The sequence below is a fragment of the Lonchura striata genome, chromosome 1A (genome assembly GCF_050655825.1).
Source record: "Lonchura striata isolate lonStrDom1 chromosome 1A, ASM5065582v1, whole genome shotgun sequence".
NCBI lineage: Eukaryota > Metazoa > Chordata > Aves > Passeriformes > Estrildidae > Lonchura > Lonchura striata.
Genome location: NC_140741.1, coordinates 24683435 through 24707375, shown reverse-complemented (window position 1 = coordinate 24707375; position 23941 = coordinate 24683435). Strand labels below are relative to the sequence as shown.

General features: G+C 42.2%; 1 protein-coding gene across 3 annotated transcripts; it reads right to left on the bottom strand.

Moving 5' to 3' along the window:
* Nucleotides 1–230: 230 nt before the first annotated feature.
* FBXO7 (F-box protein 7) lies at nucleotides 231–9275 on the bottom strand. 3 transcript variants are annotated; one of them, XM_021553951.3, is made up of 9 exons: nucleotides 8999–9275; nucleotides 7442–7736; nucleotides 6258–6485; nucleotides 4824–4965; nucleotides 4320–4403; nucleotides 3130–3222; nucleotides 2008–2184; nucleotides 1325–1362; nucleotides 231–968 (listed from the first exon to the last, which is right to left on the bottom strand). In XM_021553951.3, the coding sequence occupies exons 1-9, from the start codon at nucleotides 9118–9120 to the stop codon at nucleotides 564–566; spliced, it is 1584 nt and encodes a 527-aa protein (XP_021409626.3). In that variant the 5' UTR covers nucleotides 9121–9275; the 3' UTR covers nucleotides 231–563. The 3 variants fall into 3 exon arrangements, with proteins under 3 accessions (XP_021409626.3, XP_021409627.3, XP_085424390.1); XM_021553952.3 differs by lacking the exon at nucleotides 8999–9275 and adding an exon at nucleotides 8625–8812; XM_085568264.1 differs by lacking the exon at nucleotides 8999–9275 and adding an exon at nucleotides 8475–8733.
* Between the last annotated feature and the right edge of the window lie 14666 nt (nucleotides 9276–23941).

The window sequence follows — 23941 nt, the reverse complement described above, 5'->3', positions numbered from 1 at the left end:
AAGTAACAATACAAAAATGCTTTTTACCTAATAAAATATTAAAGGAAAAAGGGAACAACACCTTTAAAAATTTCCATGAACACATATCCACCATTACTGCGGCAGTATCCTGTTCTATGTGGTAACTTTTTTGTTAATAAAGATTATTAATTAGCTGGGTAGATTTTAAACAAAACCTTTCATCCTGGCAATGCAGTAAAACTCTTCAAATAAGACAGACAAGTAGAGGGTTTGTATTTAAAGTGCTCTTTATCTGATGCAGTAAGGATTTGACTGTTATTCTGGTCTCTAAGTAGCACTTCACAGACGATTAAGGGCAAGGAGGGGGGGCAGCAGAACAAACTGCTCTAAGTTGCAGCTCTTTGAGGAACAGACTTTAAGTGCCAGGTGATACAGCACTACCAGAACACAAAACAAACCCAGCCTCTGCGGTTGGAACATCACCATACACGCATGTGCTTGACACTATCTGAAGGCAGATGTTAGTGCCTGGGATTTGCAATCTCCTGCAGTTAGAAAGCAAGCTCAGCAACTACAAAACTCCCTACAGGAAAAAGCAGCTACTAAATGAATGCACGGCGAATGTCCATGGGGCGACCCCGGCTGGGTCGAGGTGGAAACCTGTCACTGGAACCAACTCGTCCTGGAAGCGTAGGGTTTGCTCCAGGCAGGGAGCCAATTGGGTCAAAATGTGGCCTGAATGGAGGAAACTGACCTGGTGCTTCTCCCTGGCCAGGAATGAGTGAGTTAATTGGGTCTCCAACATATGGAAGTGTTGGTCTCTCATCATATTCTCCCCCAATGATCATTGGGGGATAGATTGGATTTGATGGGAATGGGTTGGGTGGAAAGGGATTAGGATAGAATGGGTTGGGATGAAAGGGGATTGGATGAGGTATAGGAGGCAGAAGCATCATGTGCCTCCATCTCAGAGCTTCTTTCTTCTGTTTCAACTTTTTCTTGTATAGCTGCAGACAGAAAAAAAACAAGCATTTAAAGCTCTCTTAAGTGTTCCAGCTTCAGCAACTGCATTCAGTTTTACAGCACTTCTCAAAAAAGTGCTCCTCACCAGTCTGAAAACTCAGAGCAGCAAGTCCCCTGCCCACCAAAGACCTGGCACAGCACCCTTGGAAGATCTCTAAAACCCACAGAGCATGCACCACTAACTTTTTGATGTTCCTTTCCGTTAGTCTGACCAACATGCATACACAGAACACCACACTTTTAAGCTAAACTTTAACTCAAAGTTACTACCTCCCAAAGTCTATACTTAATTCTCAAGATAAGATTGATCTCAGAGAGATTATATTAAAAAGCCACCTACTTCTTTCCAGTCTGTGTCCCGAGGCCTTACAATAGGATCTATAAAGAGAAGCAAAGCATTAAGAAAAGCAACAGATCTTGTGCCACAGATATCTGCAGTTTGTCACAACTCAAAGATAATCAAGATATGAAAAACACTTTTGCTCAATACATCTTTTTCTAAAGATAATGTAGCTTAAGCTCCAGGTTCATTTGATAGATAATCTACTTGCATACCCATTCCATGTAAAGCATCATCTCCAAATGTTATTAAATAGAGAAATCCCAGAAACATCATCTCTGCCTTTGCCTTCTGACATCACTTCCCTTAATTACCTTTGTTTCTTAACTCTCTTGTGAGAAATTGAAGCAGGAATGTATCTTCCCTTCACTTCCTAATATCTGCAGTAGCCAATACACCAAGGTAGCAAAGGACACAGATGAAAACAAGGAAAGCCTACACCACACAATGGGATGAACCAAGTGGAGCACCAGTAATGGCTCAGAAGTGTCAACCATTTTCCTTGGCAGAAACTCTGCATCCACCTAACCAACCGTACTGATTAGTATCACTAACAACTGCATTTACTCACAGTGTTTCAACATCATTATTGGTTGCCTGAGGACCCTCTTATCAAAATCTGTCAGAAGTAACCCCTCAATTAACATGAGAATGTAATTAGAAAAAGATGGGCCTAACATTACCTCGGAAATCCCGCAGATACATAAACCTCCAGAGAAGCTGGTCATTGGAAGCTGTGTAGAGATCACGGCAAACAGCAGAGAGAGAGATGAGGGAACGGACGTCCAGAAGTCTGAAAATCCGAAGCTTGAGCTCAAGAGGAAGGACCACTAATCCAAACACATCTGGCAAGTTCAAAGCTAAAGAAAGGAGAAAGAAAGTGCAGAAAAAAGACAGTAAACTCAACATCACTTAGGTAGTGTTTCTCTCTCCAATGACCCTAAAAGAAAGAACATGATAACCTTTCCCTTACGTCCTCTCCCTTTGGTGCCTGACTTACACCACTTTTCTGAGCAACTGTGATGTGACTCTTTGCAAAACAGCTCTCTTGCAACTCTAACTACACTAAAGAGGTGCACAAAATAGGGCAAATGACAGTTTATACTGAGCACTACACCTAAGAAACATTCCACACCAAATTATGCTTATAGGCTACAGAGCTAAGGAATAAGTAAAGAAAAAAAAAAGACCTGCTCAATTTCATGTCCCTGCAAAAACCACAAATATAGAGCACATGTTTCACATAAAATCTTCATGCGCTGAAGTCTAGAGGGAATTCCATTCTCTTCAGAACACAAAGCTGAGACCTTTTATAACACTAAGTATGCAGAGAAATCCTAATTTCCCACTGCTTCACAAACACCAGCCTGGGTTACTTCCTACCATCCTTTCCAAGCCCTCAATGACCAGTTCCTAAAAAGATCGTTCCTGAGGTCAGACTTCCAAACATGATGCTAAATAAATTTTTCTGTTTTGACAAAGAAATAGATCAAAACTACAGAACTATTGCTACAAAATTGTTGTGGTAGAATTTCCTCATCATTATGCATGGAAAACAGCCACTCCATTTCCATCTCTGAAGTGAGACTAGAGGAATCAAAAATTAAAACCATAATTATAGTAACATTTTCTGAGTTACAAAGATTAATACCATTTCTTTACCTGCATATTTTACTTTATGCTTCCTGTTTATATGTCTATCACTGAACAGCTGTTTCTAACACTCTTCCATCAAGGCTTTAGATTGACTCCCTTCCATCCTCAAAAATTAAGTACCATCTTTAATTGTAAATATTTTCTCTCACCTTGTCGGGCAGCAGCCAGAAGAGAGTAAACCAGCTGGTCTTTAAAGAGACGGGACAACTTCTGAAGGTCTTTGTAAACACCTGCAACTTTCTCTATCAAAGAAGAGAGGGGAAAAAGCTTAACTTCAAGAGGCTATAATACAACAATTATATAAGAATTACAGTTTACTTATTAGCACAACTTTAATCTGCTTGTGATCTTGATAGGAGCAGCTCTGCAGCTAGAGTGTTCCTGCAACAAATCAGTTATTGAAAAACTAGAAACCAGTTCCATGACTGGGCTAAGCTCTCCCATCAGCCTTAGAAGGCACAGTCAGGGGAAAGACTTGAGTTCTCTGGAAACAAACTGACTCTCAAGCAGCCAGAGCTTCCTCTGTCAGATTTCAAAGCTCCTGCCTAACAGAGATCTATGTTCTAAGAGCCTGCAACCTTCATTTCTCTGACAGAAGTATTCTTCCATTCTGTTCTCTGAAGAAAGAGGAGCAATAAGATTTTAGTGTTATACTGGACACATTTCAGCACTCAGCTAGTTCTTCTACAACCTTTCAATTAGACTTCTACATAGGAGACCACACAGAACATAGGAAATTGAGTCAGCCTGGGCTGCCAGTAAAGCAACTCATATCCTCCAGAGAATATAAGGATGGTCAGGTCTGTCCTCACAAGAATCCACATGGGTCTGCCCTTCCATCCTCCCTCAACTTAAGTTTTCACTCTAATTTTGGCACTCTGGAGAAACCTATGTGGTCAGCACATGTTTTCTGACAAAAAAAAAAAAATTAACAACTACAGTACCACAACAAGAGTGTAAGTACCACCAGCCTCTGAAGCCCTGAGCTGCCAGGCAGAAAAGGGATACCACCCAACACTGTCCCAGAGATTCACACACATGTCTAGGACCTCATAAATAACAGGCCTATGGGCCAAAGGATAAACTGAGGTCTGCAAGGTTCTTTCCTTACATTGTTAATCCAAGAAATACAATTTATTCTAATAATAAAGTGTGAGTAAATGGCTACACTCTGAAATCCTTTTAACCATGAACTTATGACTAACCTAAATGGTAACCACACTTTTATTCTTTCTTGCTATTCTATATCTATTTGGTGCTCTACTAAAGCATATTCTTACCCACTCTGTCCCTCCTTTACTTTTCAGTTTACTACTATGAGACTGTAGCTCAGGCATACCTGGGTCCTGAAAGCAAACAAAGGATGATGGCAACAGCTGGATTCTCTTAACACTTCTAATCTCTTCATTAATTTTTAATGTTGCTACAAATAAAAGAAAGAAACACATTTCAAAATTTAAAACACAGAGAGACAATAAAGACCACTTATACATAGTCTGGAAGTTATAAAACACATTAAAAAAGCCAAAACATTGTAGCTGAAGCAAATCTACTTCCTTCATGTCTGTCAATGAGGGGAACCAAAGTTCCTATGAAATGAGACAACATATTTCTACAATATTGCAACGAAAAGGCCAGCTGAAACCCCTAAGATTCTCTAACAACAAGAGAGAAAGAAACAGTTAATACAGAGACTGGAAAAGAGCACCAGGAAGAGGCACCTTCTGCAACCCAAGTAATAAAGGTGCAACTCAAAGGACACAAAAACACACTTAAGTTTTCTCCTCCTAAACAATGGTGATACTTAGGATGTGCATCCAGGATGAAGACTTGACTGACTTACCATTAATAGCAATAAGATCTCCCAGAGGCACACAAGTCAAACCAGCAGAACCTTCTCCACAAAGGGGATGTGTGTACTGTAGCTTATAAACACCATTCCCTCTCCATTTCTCTGGCATGAAGACTGCCTTGGCTTCTATCCCCTACAAATGTAAAGAGATAACTGCCATACTTTTGCAATGTACCAATGCTGAGGAGTGAGGAAATGATTAGAAGTTAAGAAATGGGAGAATGATGCTTACAATTCAACTCTTAGATCAGTCCAAATGACACACTGATTATGAATATGTATGATTATTTACATTTTCCCCAAAACTAACAGCAAATCTAAGTGAATTTTTGTCCTGATAGGAACATTCAGTGAGCATTCACACCTGTTTCTTTGGGACACATACTTCATTCTGTTATCCATTCCAGCATTCTGACAACTCCTGCACATAATTAATTTGCTGCTCAAAAAAAATCTATTGCACCTCTTGTGTGAACTTACAGTATCTGACAGGGCTTTAAGAATAATAGTTTGAAGTTAATTAGAAAACCTGACTCAACTAACAGGTTTGCTTTCAATTTCATTTTGAAATAGCTCAGATGGATTATCAGAGTGGGATGCAATACAAGCACAAATAGGTTCTTTCCTTCCTCTTAAATCTGCACAGCATTCATCTTCCCTACCTCCAAGCCTGCTCACTGCCATAAACAAACTTTATTCCCAGTAGTAAATGTATTCTTTACACAGTATTTCAAATTATGGGTATGCAATGAACTTAGCAGATTTATTAAATTGGTATTGGTCAACCAGACATCCATATGTGCTTAGTCAGCCTCACTGCAAGAAAAAACATGAGAATTTAAACATCTGCCTGAGATCAAATCTTTTTCTCCATGTTCAGCCACGTATTAGTAAACATAAAATGCAAACAAAGGGGAAAAGTGAATCCATACATTGTACAGATGTACTGCCATAGGTGCTTGAGTACGATACCCCTACAGATTAGTAAAACCAAAGCCAAACTTGACACAGTTGAATATGGAGTTAGAGACACTTTTTTGGCAGACCTAGACCTCATTATGTACCATCTGACAGGGTATCATTGAGATGACACTGACAATCAAGGTAGTATTTTGGGGAAGTGCTACAATCTAAGCACATCTTCACATGCTCTATAGTAAAAGGCAGAAGCAGGAGGTTCAGCTGGGTCCCAGTGAGGCTGAGGACCAATAGAAACACAAGGACAGGCCTCTTCTTCCACACCTAAAAGCTGCTCCAATCTTTAGTCTGAAGACTTTCTGGTCAGGGAATTTTGAGAAACTGATCCTTCAGCAGCCCCTACAGCCAATTGACATAGAACGGCAGAAGGATCCTCAGATGTAGCTTGTATATTCCACAGCTTCCCCACTGACCCAGAAACTTCTGTTTGGTGCTGCACCTACCTACCTGAGGTACATAGCCTGTCTCCATCATGAGAAGATGAACCAGAACAATCAAGGCATCAGTGGCACTGGTACACTCAGCAGAAAGGTAGAGCATCTCTAACGAATGGGGTGTTTCACCATCAGCAGCTTCACTGCACAGCATGGGTTCAGAGGGATAGGAACCTGTACCTTCTTCCAGGTCAGCATCTTCTGGGACTAATCCAGAAGGAAATTCTAGGCTGGATCCTGCCTTCAGGGAAAAGCAAAGCATATATTTGTTCAGAATATTACACCTCTATATACACCGACATTATACAGCTGCTTATTCCAGCCTGATTTCCCATACAAGTTGCATGGATACCTCCATTTTCTAGCATTCCACGTAGAGACTGGGATTACATATGTAGCCTTTGTGGGTTTTAATCTGTATAGTGCAAACCCTTCATTAAATGGTCTGTCATTTTGTTGCATATACTAACTGAAGACAAAGTGATCATAATGTATTAAACCTTCATGAGAATTTTTGCAACATACACAGGAATAATTTAATCACTACAGTATCACCATTTATTTGAACTTAGCCAATGTGCATGGCAAGTAACCAAAATGGCAACTTGGGCTGCCAACAAACACAACAGGCCTAAACAGCACAGGAGAAAAAAAAAAAAAATCAATCAATTGAGTGCACTTGCTGCTATTTGAGGAGGATGTGGTTTCATTGTAGCTTCCTTCCTTCTCAATCAAGACATGTTATCATTTAACTGACAAAACTGCACACAGACACATTATTAAAAAAAAAGTAGAATGAAAACTGTAAGTAGATTTACCTAAGGCAAGGGTCAGGAAAGGGGGAAAAGATAACAGCCTGTCTCCAACAGTGCCTGTTGCATCTGTCCCAATCTAAAATCAGTCCCTCAAGAACACAGCATTGAGGCAGGCAAGAAACATAATCCTTACTTCCTTAAATGCATGTTCCAGCAAAAACATATACTCCTGTAAACCTGAAACACTTTGGGCTCTCTTCTGTGCCACAGTAATATAAAATTAACAGAGATAAATTTCCATTCAAAAACCTGAGAATGTATCAGACAAGTATAAGGAGCCAAATATTCCCAAGAAATTCAGTCCTCTATAGTACAGCAACTGACACAACAGGACACCTTCCTTTTTGCTTTGTGCTGTACAGGAAAATTCTCATGTACTTACCCTCTCATCACTCTCTTGAACTTCCACCTGAGCCTTCTCATTGTTAGACTGCTCATTCTGCCCTTCTCTTGGACTGTTGGCCTGACTGTTGTTGGGGGTCAAGGTGGTCGGCTCATGACCATTCTGAAGTGGGGCAGGAGTAGCAGGAGGAAGAGGTAGGCTGGGTTGTGCATCTGGCTCTTCTAGTAATAAGCATATCAAATCACCAGAAACAATCCCATATGACGCTAAGGTCTTCTGATCCTCTGTGAGAGCATCTTTTCTGTTCAATGTTATTGAAAACGTGGTATCAGAACTGCAAAATAATTTTAAAAAACAGTAAGGAAACAGGGTTGGCTGCACCTGGATAGCCACACACTGAACATGGCAATTAGTGCTATGGTTTAGTTGGCTTCATGATGGTTGGTCAAAGATGGGACTCAATGATCTTGTCCAACCTTAATGATTCCATGATTCTACAATTAGAAATGCATACTGCATATTAAAATAATACTGTGACACAGGGCTTAATCCAATATTAATCACCCGTATCTTATAGTGAGGGGAAAAAAGATCATATTATTTCCCCCATGTTTCCCGACAAGTACATTTTAAGTTGCTGCAGCTGCTTGGTAAATAAAACAATATTTACAGATATTGCCCATAAAACAGTTATGAAGGAGGAAAGCAAACAAGTGCTCTTCAAAGTAAAAGGTATCACAGTTAGGAAAACGAGATCTGAATAAACTACTGCCTCGGATCATTCAAAAATAAATAGTGTTGAAGATGCAACCAACTTGCTTTCTCATCAAGCTAAACATTAATTTCAGTGATCAGCAGGTGTGCTTTAGAATGCTAGCTGCAAATGAGGGTAATAAGATGCTTCAGGAAGGAAAAAAAAATTACAGAAATGAAACTGGTTAGGAGGGAAGCAGCTACAAAATACACCCACTGCGGCATGACAAGCAGTAACTTCAGATTCCTGCCCACACTGCTGTGTGAATCACCAGCGTAACACCAGCACGTCGGACATAATTAAAGGTTTGACACAAACCCTTCAGCCGGCATCAGAAAGCGCTCCCCTTTTACAGGCGACTCATTTTGCCACGGAGGATGCAATGCGTCCTTCACAGATAAAATGTTTATGAAACTTAAACCGAGATTCCCCAGGAAGCCCGAGAGAAGTGTAAAACTGAGACCCCACAGCATTTTGTAACTCCAGCGCCGCGCGGAAATCTCGGTCAGCCCTGAGCGCGCTCAACCCGCAGTTCGCAAGCGAGCCCTGCCGAAGCCGAGGCCGCCCGCCGCGCAGTGCCCGGCCGGGAAGCAGCGCCCGTTCCCGGCCCCGGAGCCCGGGCCGCCGGCGCCGTGTCCGGGCAGAGCGCCCGGCCCGGCCGGCCCCGGGATGCGCCGGGAGCAGCGCCGCGCCCGCCCCGCAGGGGGCAGCACCGCGCCCCGCGCCCTGGGGCAGATCCCTCCCCCCGCAGCGCGTGGTACGGCCCCGCCGGGGGCCGCGCACGGGCGGCATCGCCTCCCCCCGCCCCGGCACCCCTCGCGATGGTTCGCTCCGCTCGCTACCTGTACCCCCAGGCCGGCAGCAGGGCCGCGCGCAGCTGCGCGCGCAGCTCCCCCAGCGTTGGCTCCGCCCCCTGCACCTCCAGGGCCGCCGTTCGCTTCTGTAGCCGTACGCGGAGCTTCATGGCGGCGGCAGCGGGACCGGGCGAGCGGGGCGGCCTCCGCGCCCGCCTCACGTCCCGAGCGAGCCCCGCCGGGCAGCGGCGGCGGGGGAAGGTGGCGACGGAGCGCGGCCGCAAGGGCTGCCGGGCCGGGCCGTTGTTTTGGTTGTCGCGGATCCGCCTCAGCCCGGCCCCGGCCCCGCCTCCGGGGCTGGCGGCACGCCCCCGATCGCTGACTCTGCGTGCCGCGCTGTGGCCTGGGCGCGATCGATGATTGGGCGCTCGGCTGCGCGCGGGACGAGCAGCCCCGCGAGCGTTCCGAGCGGCGGTGCGGGAGCCTCGCGGCGGCTCCGTTCCCCCTCAGCCTCGCCCTGCCGTGAATGAGACACGGCTCCGTTCCCCCTCAGCCTCACCCTGCCATGAATGAGCCACGGCTCCGTTCCCCCTCAGCCTCACCCTGCCATGAATGAGCCACGGCTCCGTTCCCCCTCAGCCTCGCCCTGCCGTGAATGAGCCACGGCTCCGTTCCCCCTCAGCCTCGCCCTGCCATGAATGAGCCACGGCTCCGTTCCCCCTCAGCCTCGCCCTGCCGTGAATGAGACACGGCTCCGTTCCCCCTCAGCCTCACCCTGCCATGAATGAGCCACGGCTCCGTTCCCCCTCAGCCTCGCCCTGCCATGAATGAGCCACGGCTCCGTTCCCCCTCAGCCTCGCCCTGCCGTGAATGAGACACGGCTCCGTTCCCCCTCAGCCTCACCCTGCCATGAATGAGACACGGCTCCGTTCCCCCTCAGCCTCGCCCTGCCGTGAATGAGCCACGGCTCCGTTCCCCTTCAGCCACGGCTCCGTTCCCCTTCAGCCACGGCTCCGTTTCCCTTCAGCCACGGCTCCGTTCCCCCTCAGCCCCTCGCCCTGCCATGGATGAGCCGCTGACAGGACCAGTTCCTGCGCCCGGGCTGCCTGACGCCGCGTGGCGAGGGTGGTTGGGCCGCTGCCCTCCTCTTCCTCAATGTAACATCGGGCCAGGTGATGCTCTGCAGCGAAAACTACAAGGGAGAGCCTGTCTGGGTGTTAAGGTGTGGGCGAAGGAGGAAGTGTGCAAAGGGGAAAGCTTAAGGAGGGTTCTGCCCCCGAGAGAATTTAGTTTTATGAAGGAACCCGGTTTTTCTAGACCGCACTGCTCAGTTGTCACCTCAGAGGTAGTGCTGCAACACCTGTGAGCAAATAATCTCGACAAAAGTATGAAGTGGTACAAACTGAATTTACTGGCTTTAGTTCCCCTTCACTTGTCATACTTGGAAAAAAAGTCTTCCTCACATCTTTTACCTGGAAATTCATACTTGGCAGGGGTATAGTGTTGACTGGGTGAATAATATAAAAAGCAAATTTTTTTTTCGATTTTTCACTTTGTTTAATTCAAAAGCAGTAAATTCAGAGGTAACTTAGACCAATGCATATTCTCAGATCATCTTGGTTTTCTTTCTAGCAATAAAACTTGGCTTGCATCACCTGTCTCCATACAAAGAATAACACAAGAAAACTGGGGTACTTTCTAGGATTATAATACTAAAATAATAAGTGAAATCACAAGACCTGTCTTACACACCTACCATCAAGTACAGCTGCTTATTAGAGCCCTATTCACATTGCTTAACCCTGTCAGAGCAGCCCTGTTGTTTTCTTTCAGTACCTAGGGGCCCAACAGGAAAAAGGAGACTTGAAACTTCAAAAGCCTATTCTGGGCTGCAGGTGAGCTCTCCTTAATGCATCTGAACATGGCCATCCAATCAGTCTCATCCAATTCCTTTTAGAGTTGGCTGTCAGAGAGGTCTTAAGCTGAAGGACAGACATCCTCTGGTTTCAACATGTCAATAAATTCCTCAGTGGAAAGGAGAGGCTTGTACTGGAGGTGATGAAGGGAAAGAGGCTGCTTAGCTGGAACACCACTCGCTTGACAAGGGAAGAGCTGATGCTAATTACAGTCAGCTTGGTGTAACCTACCAGCTCTTCCATGACAACAAAGCTGCACCCTTTGCCACTGCCCTTTACACAGTCATCATCAAATGGAGACACATCCTGAATAGCCCAGAAGCGTGGGTTGCCGCTACGGAGGAGGATGAGAGTGGAACTGGCAGAGAAGTAGAAAGGAGAACACGTAAGGAGCACTGTGCCTTTCAGAAATGCTTTGCTCTCTCAAAGAGGGCTGAATCTGAAGTGTGTCATGCTGCTGCCTCAACATCATTACCATTTTCCTTTGGTCATGGATATCCTACTCTGTTTAATTCTTCAGAGTTATCCATGTCACAGCCGCCTCCTGTTATCACACTGGCTCTATGGCATCTTAAGTCTGTGCTCTTTTGGAAGGGTGGAGACTTCCCTAGTATGAGGAATGTCCGTGGCTGCAGACATGGTGCTAATAACAGAACCGCCTTGTTTGTAGCTTGCACAAGCTGAAGCAATTGTGTGACATGAAGTGGTTCAATTTCTCAGAAGCTGACTAATAGTCATTATTAGGTAACCAGCTAGACCAAGTTCTAAGTGAGCATTTCTGTGTTTTCTAAGTGAGCTGCCATTCTGTGAGTTTTTCCTTTGAACTCTATAAGTCATACTATAATGTAAAGTTTAGACACATTTTCCACACAACAGGAAAACCGCCTAGGAAATAATTAGGATGAAAGGCTAAAACATTTTCCTCAGCTTTCAAGTCTGGCAAATTTCAAATTACTCAACACCACCATTATATTTTCTTCATGCATCATTCTAGAAGAAGGGGCTGTTATTTGATGACTTACAGGTTTTCTTCCCCATTTTAATTTTGTCTCAGTCTGCAGGCAGGAGACTTTCAATGGCCATATATGAAGCTGACCTCTGGCCGGGAAGGGCACTTGTCAAAATAGTACATGAAACCTGTGTGCTTAGAGGCTTAAAAAAAATGGTTGTGTACAGAGGAATTGTTGCTATCATGCTGGCATGGTAGTGTGGAGGAAGGGTTTTAGAAAGGCCTTGGGAATGGGAAACTGAGGAAAAGGATACATTTATGTATGCCCCATTGTTTTGGGAATGTTTCGCTTCAGCATTCCTCTGTAGACCCCCTTCTCCTCACCCCTGAGCAGTTCCCATTGGACCTGACCCCTGGGGTGGTTCTGATGTGCCCAGGCTGGACACTGTCTCCATTGTTTAGACCTTATCTCTTAATTTTGCTGTATAAAACTGTATCTGGGCAGTAGCCCAGGGTCTTTGGTCCCTGCAACCGTTCAGGCAATACAATCTCTCTGGACTGCATACCATTGACCTCTCTTCATCTCTTTATCTCGATCCCTTGCAGCAACCGAGGCGCACAGCTGCTCGGACCGTGCTAACCCAGCGGCTGCCTGGTAAGCCCAGGGCAGCAGGATCGTGGCAAACCCCAGTCCCCAGAGGGGACAGCTAGCCAGAGGGGTCCCGGGGGGCCGGGGAGGGACGGGGGACCGCTGCAAGTGACCCCTGAAAGCCACAAGGAATTTTGACTTTCAGTGTAGTTCACTCATCAGAAAGAGTGAATTATTTTTAAGTCTTGTTCATTAAGATAATACAGTATGGTGGCAAAAGAAAGCTCTATGTCAGTAGCTTGGAATGGTTGTTGAAGACAATGTGGTTTCTCTACTCAAAGTACTTTATTGGGGATGTTTCTTTTCCTCATGGCCAGGGTTAAACACAAGCAATAGAACCTGTTTCACCAAAGCTGTAAAACCCTACTGATAGCCCTTGTGGGTGCTCTTGAGTAATCTGAAATTTAAAGCTGTGGTCCTGTTGACAGAGTTCCATGGCAGAGGAGAACTTTAAATTGAAAGGTCTCTTTGGTTCAGTTACATACATAATGGAATTTTTTTTTTCCTGAAAGATGAGTGCAGTAATAAAGCTGTGAGCCAGTGGACCTTTTATGTTATTTCTCTTTATGTATTTGCCACTACAAATAATGTATTTTATAATATGTATAAATAAATGCACGTGTGTATATATTAACTTATGATGTTTGTATTTTGAATGACAAGAATCACACTGAAAGATGTAATAAAGTGTCGGATGAGAAGAAGATGGGTATAAAGGAGATGAAGTGCCAAAGTCGAAAGTGCCATTGAAGTGTGCCACTGGAGGAGATTCAAATGAAAGCCAGTGGAGACAACCTCCTAAATTCTTGCAGCTTGCTGGTGCTCAGCTTACTGCTAGAAGGTATTTTAGAGCCCTTTATGCTGGTGCTCTATACAGTGAGTGGAACTCTGCATTACACCATCTCAGGTTGGCTGTCTACAGATGACCCTTTAACTGTACCTGAGTTTGCTCATGTGGCTCTTATCTTTTCTCTGTTTCTGATTAAAATCTTGATTGTATGGAGTAGAAGACCTTTCAGCAGTTTTCCTGTAGTTTGCCAGATTGCTTCAGACAGTTTTAGTGGTTTTTCTTGTATTTGCGTATTTTTAGCAATACCAAATTGCTGGGAGTTGTGTGCTGAGCACAAGTATTTGAAGTGGCACACTGAAGTCAGAATTTAGTATCTTTTCATTAGCAGACTACAGTCATATTTCTCTGGGTGGTAAAAAGAGGCTAATTTTTTTTCTCAGGGAGATCACTGCATCTACGTCTTGGGAATCTGACAAGACTGCAATTTGTGTGAAGCCAAGGAAGTGGCTGCCTAGGCTGGGAGTGCCTCATGCTACTGTCAGCTCCCTGAAAGGAAGGGAATGATTGTACAAGAGGCTGGTGTGTGAGCCAAACGATGGGCAGAAAAGCAGAGAAGAAAGCTGAGAACAGACCTATGCAAATGATGGACTCAAGTCTGAATCGGGCAGCTTCCAGACAAATAATGCCTGCTGCATTCCTGTTCAGCATCTCAGTGTTTTTGTTTCAGAGAAACACTCTTTCCCTGTCTCTTGGAAACCACTCCCCAATTCTTAGCTGTGAGGGCAGCATGCAGGGCAGAGCCAGAACAAGGACACTGATTTTTGTTTTGCTAAATGGACTTTGGTAAAAATGAGCCTCATAGTCCTGGCTCAGGGGCTAGGATAGGGCAGTTACAGACCTCAGCAACATTGACTCAATGGATCCAAACAGTGACAGTGTTTTTTCCATCAGCTCATCAGACAACTGCCTCCCAACATTGTTATCCATTGTTGACAGATTCTGTGTAGACATTGATACTATGCTATTTATTTTGCAGCCTGGCATAGATTAATAGTTCTCTGGCAACCCTGCTCCAAGGCCTTGAAAGCCTTTATGAAGGGCATCAGTAGAAAAGCCACACTTAGGAAAAGCTGTGGTAACACAGAGCTTTTGCAAAACTCCTGAAAATTGGGGAGTGTCCCAGACATAGTCACAGATACAACTTGTGGGGTAGGGGCAGCCATTTCCTCCTGTGGTTTCTGCTTGAAGATTTCACTGAGTAAGATTGATGGCTGCCTCATGAGCTGGGAAGTGGATAGCATTTCTTCCTACACAGATTGCAGGAAACCATGAACAGGAACTTAGTGGAGTTTTTCTTATTCTCTGGGTATTCCCAGTAGTTGGAAAGAAGGTTCATCTGCTTTTATGTCATTTAGCAAACTCCTGTATCATTTGCTGTTAAATTTAAGCATCCCTGCCAATATATCTCTTCTATCAATCATACAAACTCTATATTCTTTTTCCCTCAAGAGGTGATCTTCCATGGAGTATCAGTGTGTAGGAAGTGTTAAAACCCTGAGACTGTTGAATCCTTTTTTATTTGACATTGTTGAGTGAGCTGCAGAAACCATACCAGTTCTTGAGTATACTGCAGAGTTACTTAGAAACAATGGAGCAAAGAAGAAACTGAAAAATCCAGTCCAAGTTCCGTGAAAACAGCAGAGATATTTGGGAAACTAGAGTGATCCTTCTGGGTTGGGTAGACTCTATATTTGCTATCGCATTTGAGAACTGTTTGTCTTGTGTTTGTTAACTAGTGAAGTTCTAAATGTCTGAAAGTGAAAGAAATGACTCTGTGGGTTGCAGACTGGAGAATCTTGTACAGGACCAAGATAAGACAATGACAAAATTCCTTTTCAGATATACTCCATTCTGAGGATGGTCCGTTTAAGATAGTGTGTTCTTATGGCTGTGTTAAACCTGTACAAGACAAGTATGGTGACTTTTTCTACATCAGAAGCATGCTGAGTTCTTAGGCAAATTTCATCTGTAATGTCTATTGTGATTTTTATTAAAAGTTTTTGCAGACTGTTCGCAAAAGAGAAACCAGACATGGTATCCACAGTGTGGTAGGTAGAGTACTTCATTAGGGTGAGACAGGTACAGAAATTGAAACAAAAGAGTTTTTAATCTTTTTCTCTACTTCAAGTACTTGAACTTACTTTAATCTTTGTGAAGACAAAATAATTAAGAGTATTATTTACTTACAGATATTGGTATGTGCCTGCTCAGTTACTGAAGATAAAAATCAGCACTATTTTTCTGACATCTATTGTCCTCAGCAGTGCAATTGGCAGCTCTCATTTAGACTATCAGGAAGTGGACAAGTTCCTTCTGCTTAGCTCTGTCTGTCTCAGTCATCTGACTGACTTTGGACAATAGATCCTAGAGTTGAGAGGGGCTTGGGAATGAAACCAAAAGTATCAGCTTTGGAGTGCAGAAGTATGGCTTGTTGGTGTGAAGAAGCAGTATAAAATGATACAACTTTTATTCCCACGGCAATTCAATTTTTCTTTCAGCTTCTTACCCAACATACATTTAAGATCCAAAGAACTAATCAGCTCCAAAGCATAGTAATGACCAAGTTTGCTGTTTTCTGTTCCTCAGTGTGAATGAAATGCTTTGGGAATGAGATATTTTATCTGCGTCAAAGTTTCTAGCAATCCTGTAAATATCTAGTAAATAACCATGTCCTTTAATAATAGAAAAATCTGTCTTTCTGATTTTGCATTGATTTTTAATTATTATTGCCCTTATTAATCAGAATTGAAAGTGGCTATTTTGCAGGAAAAGTTAGGACACTTTTTTGGAAAACATGTAGGGTATATGACTTCTCCAGGCTGTTGTGCATAATACAGCGTTGCTACCTTAAAACATTTTGAGTTGCTTAAAATAGAGAAAACCAAAGAGGCATAAGAACTAGATATGTACCAATTAAAGGGTACATTTTCAAAATTTGTCACAATGTTGATTATATTCTTAAAATGTTTTTCCCCCAAGACTACATTTTCTTGCATAGTGTCCTGGGTTAACTTTGTAAGGACTCCTTGAAGAACCAATATCAGGTCTCTTACCAATAGTGATAATGCATTTTGTCTGTCTTATTGTGGGGAATCTACCAAAGACCAGTTTTTTATGAGGTGCTAGGTAGAACATAGATTTGCAACCATTTGTAGTCTGACCTGATAATACTAAGTTCAATACAGAAGTAAGACTAACAAAGAGTGGTGGGGTGTGGGTTTTTTTTGGAGGAGGGGAGGGTTTGTGCTTAAATACATTTATGTGTTTTCTAGCAGATTATGGAAAAGATTGTCCAAGACAATATGATGGATGTTAGAAATTCAGGAATGACTTTATAGACTCCAAATTACTGGGAAATTAGCAAAACCTGTTGCTACTAATTAACTAGCATGGTTTTGTACATAGGCAGGTATCATGATCATATGTTAGAAAAGGATGTGCCATTTCCCTCTGTGGTAATCCCAGTGTAAAGTTATTATGGGTCCCTAATAAGCAATTTTCTAGTGCAGCACTGGGAAGACTTGAAGTTGTCTTGAGAAACAGTATTGTTATTTCTAGGAAATTGATCAGTAGCATTCATTGGTAGTGAAAATCAGGATCAGTACAAGAATTTTGAACAAAGAAACCTTACTTTTGTAGGAGGGATGTGTCACAGAAAGAAACATCTTTTCACAGAAAGATTCACAGCTTTTGTGAATCTGTTTTGTGTGGTTATGTCCCACCACACAGTGGCTCAGAGCCTGCTTTTCACTCAACCACACCATTGCATTCTCATGCCAGGAAACCCTTCTCTCTTCCTTTGTAATCACCATGTAATTCTCACACACGCTTTGAATTTACCCTTGCATTCCCTTTTCATGTAATCTCATTTAGTCAATCTCATGTAGCAGTGTCTGACCCACCTTTATTAGACTAGCAGATTAAGTTGAAAAACTTTGGAGCTCTCAAAGCCAGTGTATCCTAGGGAGGCTCTATGTAAAAAGAAGGTGGTGTTCTAGAGTGAGACAGACCTGCTCCTGTTTGACTGGGATTGCTTTGTCATGCTCACTCTGCATGAGTAGGACAGATGGTAAATTACAATAGCCAAGACATGGATATGGGGAAAGGGTAGAGTAGTGGAGCAGAACCATTCAGTCTCACCAACAGCTAGTGCCTGCCAAAGTGATATCCAAGGCATCAGAAATCTGTGCTGGCTCCCACATGATGGCTTTGTGCAATAAAATCCTTTACTAATATTCTCTTTCCTGTCCATCCTTGTCCAAATTTCATTGAGGGAAGTAATGGATACAGATTTTTTGCAACTCATGGTATGCATAATTTATGAAAGCATGTATATCATACATGTTGTCAACAGATCTGTGACAAAGGTGAGAAGATGCTGAAGACATATTTTTTCTTGCTTTGTTGGCTGTCCTTGAAGCTTGAGGCTAATCCTGGTCTTAAAATGAGAATTACTCAGAAAGGGCTGGTCTATGTTATGTCTAACATTGCCAGATGTTAATTTATCATAAATACTCTATGTACAGAATATTGTTTCTTAACAGAGGTGCAATGAAGGAACAAGCTTCTTAAATACTGAAAGAGAATGTATTCCCTTTGCCACCTCACACCAGGAACACACTTTGTCTCTTCCGTCATTTATTTCCTTTCTTTTGTGTGCACCCCAGGTGTGAATTTATCCTTTATTGATGACTGCATTCTCCTTCAGTCCAGTAGTTTCTGCTAGATTCTTCATACCTATATACTTTCTTGGAACCAGAATTAGATGGTCATACAATTTCTCCTTTTTTAAAGTGTCAGAAACCTGACATATAATACAATATTTAGCTGAAGATAATCAGACAAAATTGGGAAAAAAAGCTTACAATTTTGGAACAGGCACAGAGCTGCACACCTTGACCCTCACTTCTGCATTTGGCATGTGACAGCACCTGCATGTGCTGTTCTTTAAAAAAAAAATGTAGTGATTGGCATAATTTTGCCCCTTAACAGAAAATTTCTTTCTATTCATGCTAACTTTCACTGTCTCTTAGCTAAGGCTTACTCCATGTGTGTGGAGGATATGTAATAGAATTTCAGTTGATTACAGAATTAATATTAGTAATAAAGGTTAACAAATTCAACAAAAACTGCATCATGCTAACGATTAATTGTCATTTATGTACTGAACATACTGACAGGTAAACAATAGACTTGTGAGGTAAAAAATAAAAGATTTTATTATTCTGAGATGAAAATAAGGATCAGGTCCACTTATTTGGCTGTATGATCATTGTTTTAAAGGCTTCTGAGGAGTTGCAAAGTGCAGGGCAAACATCAATCACCCCAAACAGTAGTGATCTCCCTTGCTTTCTAGGGATCTCTGATGCCTTTAGAAATAAGAATTCAGCCTGGTGTTTCTTAGTGTCAGCACAGGAGTTCTTGTGACAGTCAGCATGGCCTTCCAAGTGCTGAATGAACAGACCGAGTTGGCACACTCCTGCATTAGTAGTAAAAGCAGATTAACAGTGCCCCTCCCAAAGGGATTTCTCATATTTGAAGAGCTTGGTGAGAATGTGAGAATTGAAGGCTGAGGCAATAGATCCTGCCTTTGTGTTTCTTGCCTGCTACAAGAACCTTGAGAGAAATTCCACCTGAGATCACTGGCTGCCTTCACTGACAGTCATAAGAGAGCTTTAAGTTATTTCAGTGCGAGCTCATATTTTGCTTTGGAGACAGGAATTCCCAGGGAATCATAACTTACTTCTCCTTCATAAAACATGCATTTTATAAAAAGATATTCCAGTGTTACATTATCATAAATTTCAGTTCTTTGCTTTTCTATTACTATGGAGTCCAGCAATGAAAAAAAAACCAGGTGTTTTGTATTCAGAAATTGTGAGGTCAAAAGCTAAAATCACTTGTGTTACAAACATTGGAAAGCAGGACATCATTCAGTATTAAAGTTTTAGTTATGTCTTAGTCAAAGGTGAGCAAAAAGAACCTGCAGTTGTGCTTGTTCTCAGCTGTCTTACAAGAAATTTTATTCACACTTTAAGTAGGGCTGGGTTTACAGCCCCTTTCTCCATAAATGCACCTGATGGGTAGAAGCAAATACTTTCAGACAAGTAGCCCACATCAGTGTTTCTTCATGTTAGCTCTATACATCAAGCTGGGTTAGAATTCCAGAATTTATATATTTATACAATTTTTAATATATTATAATTTCATTAAAGAAAAATGTGAGCAGTCTTTTCTTAAGTTTTTGTTACTGTACTTTTTAACAGGAAAAGAGGACTTAGAATGATCAGAGCCTGTCGTTATAAGTTTAAGAGGTAATTGTGCTGCTCACCTAGAGCTTTTGATACAACAGTGTGTTCTCCTGTTCTTCAAAACTTTGTTTTTCCCCAGTGAACCAAGGATTCATTACAGGTATTAGTGGGGAAAGTTAGCAAATCATAATGGTTAGAAATGGATATTAGTTTATTCAAATCATAATTAATATTTGATGAAGATGTAATTCAGCCATTCCAGGAAATTACAATTTCAGAAAAATTTGATTTGCCAAGTCTTATAGTCACAGCACCTGACTGCACATGACCATAGGAGGAGATGAATATCAGAAAGAGCCTGGTGATTCTAGAACTCATTTGTAGTTGTGCCAGTTTTAATTAAAAGATGTTGGGAATTGAAGAGCCTCTGTCAAAGTTAAATATTTGAATTAGCGTGAAATCAATATGAATTTCCACAAATGAATCTTCAAGCAGTGTGCATAACTTGTGCCTTCAGTCTTTTCAGTTAATCCTCTTTTACTTTTTTTTACTTCAGGTTCCAGTTCTCCTTGCTACACTCCAGACTTGGCTTCCCTGACATTAAATGGTGGTTTCAGTGCCTAGGAAAGGTAGCTGAGCCCTTCAGAGACAAAATAAATTCTTCTGAACTTATTGTAAACAATTATTGGTCTGTCTTTGGGATATCATCTGCCATACTCTTTCTGTTTTGAAACTATATTCTCTGGTTTTCTTTTAATTTTCAGTAAGAGGAGATATCTCTAAGACTGTTGAGGTTTTTTCCTCAGAATCTTATAGTCTGCCTAGGTTCAGACAGAATTCACAGCTGCATTGAGTATGTGTAGTAGTTGGAGTGAATACAAAATCAGGCTTAAACTCCATTCTAGGAATTATCTTAAATTACATCAACCAAATAGAAAAAAAAAATCAGGAGTTTAAAAGGGAAATAAAAAAAAGTAAAGGAAGAAAGACACTAATCACAGAGGCATTAAGACAGAGCATAAGCACAGGACAGGTCTTCCATCCAGAGAACAGTTACTTCTGAGAACTGAGTCCTGCCAGCTGAAATGAGGTTTAGCATATTTCATTCCTAAAATTAAGGTTCATCCCAGGTACTCAACATAGAGAAAAAAAAACCTCTTCAATTTCATTCATTGCAAGAAACAGGGACACCTCTTTGCCATGTATATTTTGCATTGTTCAGCTGCAACTTAAACCAAAATAAATATTATTTTTGCCTGAGATTTTCTCTGTGAAGCTCTACTCTGATCATTTTGCTTGTCACTTTGGTCTCAGCCCTCCATTTTCCTTATCAATCTACAATCTCATACACATCAGGCACTAATCAGCAAATGTGCTTTTTCCCTCACAGCAGAAGTCACTGGTGGAGAATTTGCTGTCTTATGCTTTACAGAGAAAAGTGATTCCAGTAATCAATGCTATCAACTGTAGCTAGTTCCTAAGCACACCTGGTGGGAAAATAAGACTGAAACCATAAAAAGGAGTGCCCAGCTTTAAAGACTCTGTTATGGGAGGTTTTCTTACCATTTGGTTACAGCTGGACAGGTTTACTCTGTGCCGGACTTCAATCCTGGTCATTCAGCCATATGGCTCAGGGGCTGGCATAGAGCAAGTGTTTGCTCCCTTACAAACACTGAGCTAGGCTTCAATTTTCACTGAATGCAGTGTGGCAGCAGAGCTGCAACTGGCTTGAGTCTTGTCCTGCCAGAGTCAAGCCATGACCAGAAAATGGCCCAAACTGAGGAAGTGCAAAGCACACTTGCATCTTTGGGCTTCACTGTAACATCTCTATCACCTCCCTCTGCCTTTGTGCTTCTCCTGCTGCCACAGGCAGGACAAGGTAGAAAATCAGTTCTGTGAAGGGACAAAGAACAAGGGGGTGATGGCAGAAAGAAGCAGGTGCCTCTGAGGTGAGCAGAGGTGAGAAGACTGCTGAGGGAAAAAGGTGAGCTATCAATGAGAAGAAAAGAAAGAGAATGAAAGGGTGAAAAGTCAGATGTTTAGAAAAGCAAATAAGAAAAAAGCTGGGGTTTGATCCAGGAAAATAGGGATAGATGAGAATAAGAGGAGCCTGTAGGCTGAAGGATCAAGTAAAGAATAAAATAAAGATGGACAATAAGTCAGAATGGAAAACAGCAGAAACCAGATTTTGAGGGGAAGAAGAAGAACAAAGGCAGGCAGATCCCAGTGTCAGACAGCTGAGAGATTGTAAGAGGTTTATATGCAAGTTTTTTGCATGGTTTTTTGCCTTTTAGTACATATGAATAATACCTCCCTTGAGAGACACAACAGCTAATTAAAGGGAAATTGCAAACAGAGTTCCTTGAGAGAGATGCTTCTGAAGTGCATTTTATTATTACTTTCAAATGTATTTTTATCTGTCCTTTTTAAAGATAAGCTAGAGAAAGGATTTCCTCTTCTTAATTTTGCCCACACTAGCCTGACTGGACCTGTAATAAAAATGAATCAGGTGAGAAGCCAAATTTTCTCTTATAGAATATTGCTTCTGTTACAAGCCACTGAAATTGTGCATTTTCCAGTGGTGGGTAGATCTAAACATTGTCAATAGTAAAGCTTTCACTATACATTAGGTATAACATGCAATCTCTGAACCCAAAATGAGCTCCTCACCCCTAGCAGTTGTAGGTTGTAAAGGGTTCACCAGCTGTTTTGGGGTGCCAGCATGGGGGCATGACAAGGACAACACTACTGTCACCAGCAGGGCATAGGAGCACTGAGTGCCTGAGTCCTCATTACTCTGACCACTCTCTTAGAAGGCTCATTGGCAGAGTGTCTCTGTGGTGAGTGTTGCTCAGTCTTTTGGAGAGTTGTATGAACCTACATCAGAGCCCATTCCTACCCTAAGTTAACTAAAGTTCAGGAGGCACAAAGCCACTCTTGCCTCCTGCCCTGCTGAGGGTCTTACCATGAAAACAAGTCCCAGAGTACTGTACCTGAATATACCAACCTGAACTTAAGGTGGGTTAAAAAACATTTTCTATGTTTTTCTTTCATTAGGGTCATCTGGTTATTTGCACTGACATTTGCTATCAACTGGAGAGTGAGGAGGACCCTCACAGCCACTGCTGATGTCCTTTACTTTAAAGAACAATAAGAGAAAAATGTAGTCTTCCTTCTGTGGTCTTATAGGGAGTAGATGCTATAACATTAGAAGCATGGCTTTTCATCCCTATTTTTAATGTTTTACTAAAAAATTCTTAAGGACTTTTCACAAAGCAAATATCTTATTTTTAAGTACAGTGAGTGTGGCTAATTATTATTGATGCTTTGGAAAACTTGCTGCAGTCTGATGAGAAGGAGTGATTGGTTCTTTTCCCTAGAGTTGTAGACAACACATTTTCTTAATATTAAAAGCCAGTTCTTGCATAATTCAATTTATCTCCATTAGTGTTAGCAAAACCTTGTGTATGGAGTGAGACCTTATCCTTTGTAAGAATTTCACAATTTGTCCCTTTGCAACTGGACACTGAGAGTGGGAAGAGATCTACAAATCCCAGTGAATTGCTAAGTAATTATAGACTCATATCATCTAGTTCAGACACTGGCTCAAAACAGGACTAATTAGATGAGGTTATTGAGCATGGTGTCCAGTCGAGTCTTGAACCACTCCAAGGATGAAGATTCCACAATCTCTCAGAACAATCTGTTTCATTATTTAACTACTTTTAGAGTAATTTTTCTTTGTAGTATCTAATCAGTATTTTCCATGTTCCAGTATGTTCTGCGTCCTTTTGTACTTTCACTACACACTTCCAAGAATAGTCTGGGTCCATTCTCTCTGTAGTCTCTTTGCAAAATTTGCAGGCAACAAAATGGCCTTTCAAGCCTTCTCTTCTCCAAGGTGAACAATCTAATCTCTCAGACTCTCCTTGTAGTTCATGTTCTTCAGCCCCCTTGGTCACACCTGCTGGTGCAGGCCAGAGGACAAACCTTGCTAGTAAAAGCAGCATTTTCTATGTCTTTTGTCACTAGTCCCCCATCCTACTGAGAAATAAGCCCACATTCATCTTCTGCTGTCAATGTTCTTACAGAAACCTTTCCTGTTGCCCTTCAGCTCCAACTGAACTATGGCTTTCCTGATTTCATTCCTGTGTGTGCAAACAAAATGTTTGTGTTCTTTCCAAGTAGTTGGTCTCAGTTTCCATCTTCTGCATGCTTCCTTTTTGTGTTTAGGTTCACTCAGGAGCTCCATGCTCTCCATGCTGGCTTTCTGCCACAGTTGCTGAACTGTCTGAACATTCTAATGGCAGTTCTTATGCTCTGAGGCAGCTGCCCTTGAAGATTAGCCAGCTCTTCTGGGCCTCTGCTCTCCAGGG

What these genes read in the sequence shown, in the direction of transcription:
- FBXO7 (XM_085568264.1), bottom strand. Translation starts at nt 8,629, where the DNA reads ATGCTGTGGGGTCTCAGTTTTACACTTCTCTCGGGCTTCCTGGGGAAT. An exon ending in TTTCTGATGCCGGCTGAAGG is followed by an intron (nt 7,737 to 8,474) that starts GTTTGTGTCAAA and finishes ATTATTTTGCAG; the next exon opens with TTCTGATACCACGTTTTCAA. An exon ending in AGATCTTATTGCTATTAATG is followed by an intron (nt 4,404 to 4,823) that starts GTAAGTCAGTCA and finishes TTTTATTTGTAG; the next exon opens with CAACATTAAAAATTAATGAA.